The 12,315-nt window shown below is 38.3% G+C and overlaps 1 protein-coding gene across 4 annotated transcripts in view; it reads left to right on the top strand.

Annotated features, from left to right (window-relative positions):
- LOC127417684 (disks large homolog 3-like) overlaps positions 1 to 12,315 on the top strand; it is a 117,305-nt gene that overhangs the window by 71,589 nt on the left and 33,401 nt on the right. For 2 of the 4 annotated variants that reach the window (XM_051657831.1, XM_051657830.1), the window contains 6 exons: positions 1,317 to 1,441; positions 1,638 to 1,807; positions 3,269 to 3,405; positions 4,877 to 5,021; positions 5,808 to 5,964; positions 7,991 to 8,137. In XM_051657831.1, the coding sequence (XP_051513791.1) occupies positions 1,317 to 1,441; positions 1,638 to 1,807; positions 3,269 to 3,405; positions 4,877 to 5,021; positions 5,808 to 5,964; positions 7,991 to 8,137 (881 nt within the window). The remainder of the gene's footprint in view (positions 1 to 1,316; positions 1,442 to 1,637; positions 1,808 to 3,268; positions 3,406 to 4,876; positions 5,022 to 5,807; positions 5,965 to 7,990; positions 8,138 to 12,315) is intronic. The other 2 variants (XM_051657839.1, XM_051657832.1) reach the window with 1 other exon arrangement.

The following is a 12,315-nucleotide window of genomic DNA, read 5'->3' on the forward strand; positions in this document are numbered from 1 at the left end:
CTTTCACATTTTTCACGCAGAAATGGACCAAAATATTGATCTGTTTCTCAAACACACCTATCATATCGTGTCTGAAAACATGGATTTAACCACTGGAGTCATACTGATTACTTTTATGCTGCCTTTATGTGATTTTTGGAGCGTCACAATTTTGGCACCCATTCTATTTCATTGTGAGGACCAACAAAGCTGAAATATTCTTCTAAAAATTTTAATTTGTGTTCTGGAGAAGAAAGAAAGTCATACATGTGTAAATAATGAGAGAATTTAAAATTTTGGGTGAACTATTCCTTTAAAATATACAGTCTTTCTGTTCTGGCAAAATAGACCAAATTTATTTGAATTAATGTCTCATCTTGCACTACAATTATTTGTGTCCAATCAAATGCTCTCTAGAATAAAAACATCCCCTTTCCCTAATAACATGCACTTGCAACAGACTTGCAAGCAGCAAATCATGGTTCATAGCTGTAAATTTTATTTTAGGCTATGTTAGCTATTTAAAAAAGGGACAAGCACTTTGATATGTTCCACCCAAACTTCCTGTTTTAATGTTCTCAAGAAGAGAATAACTTAGCCAACTGCATGGCATATCATATAAAGCTTTTTCTGTGCCAGTTCTTTTCAAACTTAAAGTTTGTTTATGCAAATTAATCTATATTTGACTGCATAGGCCATTCATTAAAACAGCAGTAGATGCTGGATTTGGGCGCATCGCTAAGCTTTCAGCATAATTGCAGGGCTGTTCTCTAAGTGCCATTTCTGCACACTGAAGCCTAAATAAACTATGTTAAGATCACACTTTAAAAGGTCCGTGGGTGTGTAAGGTTTTTTTAGTGGGAGCTCTCACAGTGGCTCTGGAGTGGGAAGGGCTCACTGGGACATCTTAGCTCCACTCTGTTCTAATTTGCTGCGACCGCCGCTCATTAATTATAGAAAATAATAAAGTGAAGTCCTTTCTCATCTGTCTGCTTTGAGGACTGACTTTCTAGATGTGACTGTCAGACAGACTGGCCTGTCTCAGGTATTTGACACTAGGAACAGCAGGGTAAAATGTGATGGGAAATAGGGGGCAGAAGCAGACAACGTTTTTGGGTTCTTGAAATACACATTGCAAATTTCTATTTTTACCAGCATACATTTATTTCAAGTAGGCCCTGTGCTGTCGCATGTCTAGATGGAGTAGATTTCATATAGATTGACAGAGTATTGAAAGTCAGATGCTTTCCGAAAAGCCAACGTCAAGCAACAGAATAAAGCAACAGTCCTGTAAGTGCATATCCTCATGATATTCTAATAATATATGTCATTGATAGGGCAACTCTGGCCTTGGCTTCAGTATAGCTGGAGGTGTGGACAATCCACACATTCCTGATGATCCAGGAATCTTCATCACCAAAATCATCCCTGGAGGTGCTGCTGCCATGGATGGCAGACTAGGGTAAGTGTCCCACATCAAGTCTTTCATAATCTACTGTAAGTATGCCTTTGTGTTACACTGTCTGTATGTCCAGTGATTTCACAGAATTCATTACAATGTTAATTTTGACTTTATCACTGTTCCACAGTCTGTGGATCATCTTTGTTCTCTTGAGTGAGATAAGTTGTGTCTGATCTCTGCTCTTCTTGTGTTTCAGGGTAAATGACTGCGTTCTGCGAGTGAATGATGTTGATGTATCAGAGGTAGTGCACAGCAAGGCAGTAGAGGCTCTCAAAGAGGCCGGCCCAGTGGTCAGGTTGCTGGTACGCAGAAGACAGGCTCCTCCTGAGACCATTTTGGAGGTCAACCTACTCAAAGGGCCTAAAGGTTAGACAAACCAGACACACCTTTTTGGAGAATACTTTTATACTATGGATCCTTTTAAAGTTGTTGAAATTGGTTGAAACAGTAGTATCTTACAGGAATGGTTCACCCAAAAATGAAAATTCTCTCATTATTTACTCACCCTCATGCCATCCCAGATGTGTATTACTTTCTTTTTTCTTCAAAACACAAATGAAGATTTTTAGAAGAATAACTCAGCTCTGTAGGTCCATACAATGTAAGTGAATGGTGGCCAGAATTTTGAAGCTCCAAAAAGCACATAAAGACAGCAAAAAATTAATCCATATGACTCCAGTGGTTAAATCCATGTCTTCAGAAATGATATGATAGGTGTGGGTGAGAAACAGGACAATATTTAAGTCCTTTTTTACTGTAAATCTCCACCTTTGACCAGCTCTGACCAGTAGGTGGCGATATGCATGAAGAATGCGAATCGGCAAAAAACAAAAGAAGAATGTGGAAGTGAAAGTGAAAAAGGAGATTTATAGTATAAAATAAAAAAAAAAGATTTTTATAATGTTTTTATATTGATCTGTTTCTCACCCACGCCTTTAATATTGCATATGAAGACATGGATTTAACCACTGGAGTCGTACGGATACATAACTTAATAGTTATTCTGTAGAAAAGAAACGTTTATCTTTGAAATGTTTGATCAAAATTTTGTACTTAAAACTGTGTGTGTCTATCTCTAAATCACCTAAGCTGTGCAAGGTATTGGATAATGTTAATGCTAACCAGTGGATCCTTTTCACTGACTCTTTTGACACATTTCGCCTTATTTAGCTGTGTAAATCTAGCAATTTTATATATATATATTATGTAGTGTACATTTATAACAGATTTCTTTGTGTAATAGTACCCTAGTATTCATTTTGTAATAGTCAATACTGCTGGAATAGGGTATTAAATACAGCTGCTGAGGGAGTCACAGTAAGTTTGGCATCTTTCTCTCTTCTAAAACTATAATCCATGTCTCTCTGTTTATTTTTTCTTTTGATAGTCGTGAAAAAGTAATAGTGTTTTTTTTTTTCTTTTCTTTTGATGTTGGAAACCAAAAATAATATTGGCCATGGTCTCACATTCACCAATATAGAAGTTTACCCCACTATAGTTCACTTCCATGTTCCAAGCCCGGAAATGTGAAAAGGGTCCATAACCAAAAAATATTTAGACAATGTTTTAGCAAAATCACATTGAGGTCTGGCACCATTCTGTTATGGAACACCAATTTTTCAGGATCAAAATAATTCCTGATGGCTCAAAGCCCTACTCTACATTTTTTTCATTGAATATTATGTTTCATTTGGAAATATGTCACATTGCTGAAGTAAAATGGGCTGTACATGTTGACTTTAATCTCATAAGATCTGACTTCCTGGATGAAATTCAACTCATCCTTGTCCTTCCATTCATCTACCCCTCTTTCACTCTTCTCTCAAGGCCTTGGCTTCAGTATTGCTGGAGGTATAGGCAACCAGCACATCCCAGGCGACAACAGTATCTACATCACAAAGATCATTGAGGGTGGGGCAGCACAGAAAGATGGACGTCTGCAGACAGGCGATCGTCTACTGGCTGTAAGATTTCACTTGAACACATGCACTTGTATGATAAACTATATATACACACACAATGGCAACCTGGTTGTATGTATTTCAAAATGTTGTATCTTTACAGCATTAGCTAGCTCTCAGAGCACAGATGCTGTTGTTGTCTACTGTGTCATATTATAGACAGTAGATCTCATGCATGAAGGTTTATGGGCCACAGTATAATTGATATGAAGTTGAGCACAAACTCAAACAAGGACACAGCTGTGATAAATAGAGCCGTACTGTAAGTGCAAAGCAACTGAGCAGGCTGGGAAATGGTCATAAATGTCATAATTAAATAGCTAGACATCAGTCATGACTGCCGTAACAGAAGACATGTAAAGTGTGCCTTTTCCACACAACCTCTCCTGTACAGCCATTCATTATTATCTGCAAACATATTCTTGTGCTATCTAAAGATTTGCTCTCACCTGAGAACACACACAGCAAGATATTCAAGTTACAGTATGTGTGCCATGCTCAAAAAGTTGAAACACAATTAACAGCTTTAATATGGTAGTGACTACATGTGATTGGCTGCATTTTTATCACAGTTTGAGCTATAAGGCACATCATTTTTGTTACTCTGGAGTAAGAAAGACTTACACATAGTTTTTTTAAATTTCTAATAATACTATATACTGTATTTATGTTTCTAAGGCAACCAAGATTCTAAAAAAACACTATTGTATGGATGTGCAGTTTGAGTTGGTTCTAATTTGATCCTAAATCCACAAAAAAATCTAACACTCTGCCTACACGGGGCACGTCCGTTGACGCGATGCAACGCAACGGTTTGAGGCTGTCTACACTGGACACAGTCCAAATGTCCCCTACAACACGAACATTCTAACCGTTTATTTGAGTTGTTAGCAGTGGTAGCGCCAGCGTGTGCAGCACAAAATGGAATGGGACACCCGTTTAGAGCGTGACGCCCCGCAACGGACGCTTCCAGTGTGGACAGCATCATTGATTATAATGGGTTCTATTGCTTTTGTTTCACTCGCAGAGTAGACTGGATGTAACAGTGAATTTATTGATAAATCGTGATTTCTGATTGAAAATGTTCACACGCTTGAATCAATCAGAAAGCTTGCTTTGTTGGACAGTTTCTGGTTATTAGAATCTGTCAATTTTAGATGAAATGTTTCTCTTTCCAGTCTGCGATCACCAGCTGCACTGCTGCTTTTTGTAGTGTGTAAAGTTATGATGTGTCCATCTACAATTAAAGCTTACAAAGGAAAACACACTGTGCCTTCGCAGCTTCCTCTCCCTATTGTCCTTCCTTTTGTGACCGGACGGCTGAGACCAGGAGAATGGAAAGTTCTCACAGAGTGTGGGTCCACACGGCCTCTGCTCCACAGTCGCTTCCTTCCCACATCTTCAAATGTGCTGAACGCTCTGAGTCACGCTTCAGAGACCAGCTGATGTAACATGCGTGTGTCTGCCTTCGCAGGTGAATAACATTATACTTCAGGATGTGCGTCATGAGGAGGCAGTGGCCGCCCTGAAGAACACTTCAGACATGGTCTATCTGAAAGTGGCCAAGCCAGGACCAGTCCATGTCAACGACATGTATGCCCCACCAGACTATTCCAGCAGTACGTACCTTCTTTTGCTGATCTCCATCCACCCTATGACCTTACTTACTTAAAGGGATAGTTCACCCGAAAATGAAATATTGACTCATCTTCATGTTGTTCCAAACCCATATGACTTTCTTCCATGGAACACAAACTTTTGAGTAGTGTTAAGTAGATTGTTAGCCTCAGTCACCATTCACTTTCATTGAATCTTGCTTCCATACAATGAAAGTGAATGGTGACTAAGACAGGAACTTTTTTTTTTTGGTGAGTAAATAATCACAGAATTTTCATTTTTGAAACTATTGTGAAATATTCCTTTAAAATATGCACATTTCCCATTCCTTAAACTGTCCATTTTATAGCTCAAGCTTAGGACTATTTTTACTACAGTACATTGATAAAGGTGAAAGAGACATCACAGTTGAGTCAGTTCAAATAAAACTTACTGTATGTGCCTACCTGATTTTATCCATAACCCTGTAATAAAACATAGTCAAGCAGTGCCTGTGAGGCTGCTAAACCAGAGTTCTGTGGAGTTTTGTAACAGTACTGTGGTGTAGCAGTGGGCACTGTTTTCAGACACCCACACACGCTGCTCTGCTGCTCCCATCACAGTTCCAATCCCTACATCCTACTGAGAGAGGAGGCTTTCACACAATCCACCTGCACAATGGTGTGTGGAATCATGCACAAACACACACATACACTGCCAACTGACTTTTAGAGATGAACTTGTTCTCTGTGGCTACCTGGTGAAATCATCTGGCTTTTTTCCCTCTACTGGTCTCGGCCTCCCTCCAGCCTTTCCCACCATGGTGGAAAACCACATCGGACACAACTCCAGTATGGCCTACATGGGGGGCATGGAGCCTAAACCAGTGTACCAGCCACCCCAGGTCACCCCCTCAAGATACTCCCCGATCCCACGCCACATGCTAGGGGAGGAGGACTTCACCAGGTCAGAATTCACGTGTTAATCCATCTATACAGTCACGGTCGCTCACTCCTTCACCCTAAGGTTCCCACGGTCATGAATAACCTGGTAATATCAGAGAATTTTAAAATTGTGATTTCCAGGCCTGGTTAAGTCAAGGAAATAAACAAAAATCTTACAAGGTCATGGAAAATACATGGAAATATTTTTAGTAAATCACTGTTAAAATGGCAACCTGCAGTTGTTAACTTAAACAGCAGTTTCTACCTGATCTAACCCTTAAAATTAGTTTTGTTGGTGTAACCTCATGTGTGCAGGTTGATTCAATGATGTTAAATAATATTTTTGACTTGAATAAAACTTGTAACTTTTGATTTTACCACATGAAATACATTTTAGGTTGATATTTATTTCAGTTTAACTAGAAAAAAATCTCTATTTCTGAATAAATGTTAAGAAATTAAATGAATTTCATGTGGTAAAAATGTGGTAAATCTAAAATAACTGGTTTTATTCAAACCAAAAAATATTATTTAACACCACTGAATCAACCTGAATACATTAGGTCAGGAGTTTTCACATTTTTGATGCCAAGGACACCCAAATTTGATAATCGCCTTGCAAGGGACCCCCAGTGTGAGAAAAAAGACTTCTTGTTTGCAAAATTAAATAACTGGCTTTTATATTGTCATTGTACTGAAGCTAAAAAATAATGATTAAATTATTATCTGGAAACGTGTACTTCTTATTAAGTTGACAGTGTATCTTTCTTATGCTGGTGTAATGTTAGACGTAGAAACCCCAAAATAAACATTTTCAATTCAATTGAATTAAAAAAATATATAATACAAAACCAATGTTTTATTTTAAATATTTATTGTGAAAAATTCTGTAAAAATACATTTGTAAAAGTATACAATAAAACAATATTGTTTCAAAGCAGCTTTACAGAAAATAGTGAATTGCAACCCATTTTTTTTTTATATATATTATTAAACTATATGGTGATTTAATTATATTTCTTACTATAGCTGTTATTTTATAGTTGTAATAAAATAACCAGGATTATTCTAATTATTTTTTTTTCCTGAAATTTTTTGCAGTCCCCCTAGCACCCCTTTGTGGCCCCGTACCCCAGTTTGAAATCCTCTTTATTAGGTTACACAAATAAAACAAATTTTAAGGGTTAGATCAAGTAGAAATAGCTCCTTAAGGTAACAATTGCAGGTTGCCACTTCTTACGATGTACGTTCGGCTCTAAAATATTATCATGGGCTAGAAATTGCTCTTTTAGAGTGTAATCTATAAAATAATTCTTAAAAATCATGATCTATCAATCACGGAACTGGAAAGTCAACTGGAAAAGTAATGGAAAATCATCGGTCAAAAGGTGTGGGAACCCTTTCACTCACTCAGATAACACTTTTGAATTACACTCATGCACTAATGACCAAAAAACTACTCTTGCATGTTCATATATATTTTATCAGAAGTACACATTGTTTTCCCACAATCTCTCCCACAGTTCTTCAGCTTTAGTTGTTTAATGTCTTTTTGGCAATACTGCTCTCCATTTTATGATGTAACTGGGCAAAGATAGAACAAATAAAATGGTTTAAGTAGGTGTCGAGTGTGGGCTGAAGAATGTCTATGAGGTGTGTAATGCCTCCCTGTGGTGGTGTGTTTGTGAACATTGCTTAAACGAAACATGACTGGGTGAACAAAGTCTCTACAAGGCCAACAGGGCAAACACTTTGAATAAGAGACACTTCTGGCATGGGGTCACATGTCATTAAGTTACAGTCCCTCTCAAATTGCCACTGTTGCGTGGACATGAGATTGGTTTCACCTCACAGAGCATGGACTCCCTGGAGCCTGTGAGTCAGCCTGTGTTCCAGAGCTGACTCGGCCCTCTCTTGCCATCCTCACATTTCTGCATGTGTATGTTCGTCTGTCTCTGTGAGCACGTGTGTCTTCATATGTCTCTGTGTCTGCTGTCTCTGTGTGTGAAGCTGCTCCATTTACTGTGTGATTTCTGTACCCCCAATAGGCCCGAGCCCATTTACAGTGACATCCACAAACCTCATGTGGACACCAGCCCTCCCTCCCCCCATCTATGCAGCAGGGGGTCTGGGGACGTGGGCTGCAGCCCCACCCCACCTGCTCTGTGTCAAAGCCTGGTCCCGTACACCGGCAGGTACTAACCACAGCTTCTCGCTCTGCCTGGCTTAGCTTAGCCTAGCCTAGCCTAGCTTACCTGAAAGTAACCCCCTTGAGCTGCCACCTTCCTTACCCCCACCACGCCACAACCTGCAGTGAGGCCTCGAAGCAGAATCACTCAATTAAGTAAGCTGCTTTGAGCTGCAAACCCATCTGCAGTGTGTGGTGGCGGTGTGCCTGTGTAAAAACTATGGAGGAGGTGGCAAACCAATACACTCTCATTAGGAAACGTCTCTCCAGTGACTTTTATTCTGCACCACCAAAGCTCTTGTACTGTATTTAAATGACATTTAAGGGTGTTTCTTCAATTTCGGGCACTTCAAGCTCTGTGGACTTCTAGAAAGTAAAGTGTCGTGCAAACATTTTTCACTCTCACTATTTTCTACAATGTCTAAAAATGTGTGTGCATGTATTACAGGAGATTTATTTCATTTTTGTCCTTTTTAAAAAAGTCATGCAAATTCCCAACACATCTCAAATGTTGTTTTTTAAATGAAAAGACAGACCCCCTTGTCTTGCTGAGGCTAATCATATCTAGCTTCATAGCTAACATTTTATGTATGCTAAATACACACAATTAAAAATATTTTCTCTCTTTTTCTTAATTTGGCAAAATTATAGGTGATCGGAAAAGACGCCCGGCAAAAATATGATATAAAGAAACATAAAATATTCTCGTGAACTCAATTCTGCCGCCTCTCTCATTGAAAATTATTTGGCCTCTATAAGTAAAAGCCGCCTTTATATGCTACTAATGGATAGTTTTTAATTCTGTGATTTATACATGGGCCTTATCTGTCTGCACATGACATTTTTCATTTGTAATTATTGGTGCAATAAATGTTAACGTCACATAAATCACACTTATTCCACAATTTACACACCGTCTGTTTGTCTGTGTGTTTGCATCAAGTCATTATGTCACATTATGATATCCTTTATTCATATCAGATCTATAATGCATGTAACATTAGTAGCCTTTTATTTTTGTATGTATATAGCAAACTTTTAATCTTTTTCCTACATATTTCTGAAAATATTTATGAATTGTTCCGGAATAATTTAATCAAATCAGATTGAATCGTGACCAAATTTCACATTTCACATGCATCATAATCGTTAAAGAATCTTAATCGAATCGATTTGTTTTTAGTGCAAATATTTACGCCCCCTGTTTATGTTTATTTCACTCTTTGTTTAGATTATCGTAGTTTTAAATGTAATACTTTTTGTATTTTTGATTTTCATATTTTAATATTCAACATCTGGACCTGGGACAAGGCTAAAATAGTTAAATCAATGACATTTGAAAAGGCCTGGTACAAAGTTTCCAAGCCAGTTTTAATATTCATATACAGTTGTGCTCAAAAGTTTGCATACCCTGGCAGAAATTGTGAAATTTTGGCATTGATTTTGAAAATATGACTGATCATGCACAAAAACTGTCTTTTATTTAAGGATAGTGATCATATGAAGCCATTTATCATCACATAGTTGTTTGGCTCCTTTTTAAATCATAATGATAACAGAAATCACCCAAATGGCCCTGATCAAAAGTTTACATACCCTTGAATGTTTGGCCTTGTTACAGACACACAAGGTGACACACACAGGTTTAAATGGCAATTAAAGGTTAATTTCCCACACCTGTGGCTTTTTAAATTGCAGTTAGTGTCTGTGTATAAATAGTCAATGAGTTTGTTAGCTCTCACGTGGATGCACTGAGCAGGCTAGATACTGAGCCATGGGGAGCAAAAAAGAACTGTCAAAAGACCTGCGTAACAAGGTAATGGGACTTTATAAAGATGGAAAAGGACATAAAAAGATATCCAAAGCCTTGAAATTGCCAGTCAGTACTGTTCAATCACTTATTAAGAAGTGGAAAATTCGGGGATCTCTTGATCCCAAGCCAAGGTCAGGTAGACCAAGAAAGATTTCAGCCACAACTGCCAGAAGAATTGTTCGGGATACAAAGAAAAACCCACAGTTAAGACAGTGTGGTTGTTTCAAGGAGCACAATACGACGATACTTGAACAAAAATTAGCTGCATGGTTGAGTTGCCAGAAAGAAGCCTTTACTGCGCCAATGCCACAAAAAAGCTTGGTTATAATATGCCAGACAACAGCGTGACACACCTCACAGCTGCTGGCACACTGTAATTTGGAGTGACGAGACCAAAATAGAGCTTTATGGTCACAACCATAAGCACTATGTTTGGAGAGGGGTCAACAAGGCCTATAGTTAAAAGAATACCATCCCCACTGTGAAGCATGGTGGTGGTTCACTGATGTTTTGGGGGTGTGTGAGCTCTAAAGGCACGGGGAATCTTGTGAAAATTGATGGCAAGATGAATGCAGCATGTTATCAGGAACTACTGGCAGACAATTTGCATTCTTCTGTAAGAAAGCTGCGCATGAGACGCTCTTGGACTTTCCAGCATGACAATGACCCTAAGCACAAGGCCAAGTTGACCCTCCAGTGGTTACAGCAGAAAAAGGTGAAGGTTCTGGAGTGGCCATCACAGTCTCCTGACCTTAATATCATCGAGCCACTTTGGGGAGATCTCAAATGTGTGGTTCATGCAAGACGACCAAAGACTTTGCATGACCTGGAGGCATTTTGCCAAGACGAATGGGCAGCTATGCCACCTGCAAGAATTTGGGGCCTCATAGACAACTATTACAAAAGACTGCACGCTGTCAATGATGCTAAAGGGGGCAATACACAGTATTAAGAACTAAGGGTATGCAGACTTTTGAACAGGGGTCATTTCATTTTTTTCTTTGTTGCCATGTTTTGTTTTATGATTGTGCCATTCTGTTATAACCTACAGTTGAAGATGAATCCCATAAGAAATAAAAGAAATGTGCTTTGCCTGCTCACTCGTGTTTTATTTAAAAATGGTACATATATTACCAATTCTCCAAGGGTATGCACACTTTTGAACACAACTGTAACAAAAAGAAAAAAGTTGAAAGTTGAAATCAGTTTATCTTAATAAAAATCAACCCCTGGGACATGAAATTGACCAAAGTTGAAGAAACACCCTTAAATGTCACTCGTTTTGGAACAAACTGAAATTTAATTATTCATTACAAAAGGGTTGACATCAATAAATGTCAAAAAATACCTATAAAGTAGTACATGACAGTGCACCCTCTTTCATGTTTGTATCATCAAACATTTGGCATTTCTGCAGTTTGCTAAGGCTTTGATGGAATCCTCAGAAATCAGGTAAGAATGTCACAAGAACAATGTTGTGGTGGTGAAGGATGGAAGTCACTACAGCAACATTTTCCTCATGAGACTGCTGTGGGCACACATTGCTAGTGAGGGTAGGGTTAGGAAGGCAAGGCTGAGTCGGGGTTCAGCTTGTGCTATTTGACCTTTTAGCCACCTTTAAAGTCAAAAGAGTGACATATGAATGAGAGCTTCCTTCTTTCACTATGCTGGAGTCTAACCATGTTCTCCCCATTTTGTACCTATATACAATCACAGACATTATGTGAGTTTAAACCAAAGGCATCATCCTTTACCAGCCCAGTTTCCTGGTGTTTTGTGTGTGCTCTCTGAAGCAGTCTTAGTCTGAGTGATGTACTGTGACTGGCTGTCTGTGGTATGGGTATCATCCACTTTACGTACCACTGTTTGTCAGTGCTGTTTTTGTTTAATCCTTGCATACTCACTCTACAGTAGTACATGTTTACACCAAGCTAATTATTTATCATTAGTGTTGTTTGCCAAGGCAAGCATCCCTACTACTGTTGCTCATAGTTAGGGTTAGGGTTTTTTTCCCTAATCCTTACTATTAAACTTTTACATGTAGCTCGTCCTACTCTGTTTGTGCTACTTATTAAAGAGAGGTGTGCTATTGGGTGATTCTCACAAATCCTGTCAAGAAAAGGCCCTTGTCCTATTATATTTCAAAATCAAAAGAAAAAAATTGAAATTATATTTTGCATATAGAAAATAAAGCTTATTTTTAAGCCCATTAAGTTTTTGTTTTTTTTACATTTTTACATTATTTTCATGACAGTTGCACACATTTTACCCCCAGTTCTCATTATCGCAACAGAAAAAATATGGCCATTATGATGTTATTATTACTGCAATGTTAAAACAACAAATTATTATTTAAATTAAATTAAGAAGTA

This window comes from Myxocyprinus asiaticus, chromosome 27 (genome assembly GCF_019703515.2).
Source record: "Myxocyprinus asiaticus isolate MX2 ecotype Aquarium Trade chromosome 27, UBuf_Myxa_2, whole genome shotgun sequence".
NCBI lineage: Eukaryota > Metazoa > Chordata > Actinopteri > Cypriniformes > Catostomidae > Myxocyprinus > Myxocyprinus asiaticus.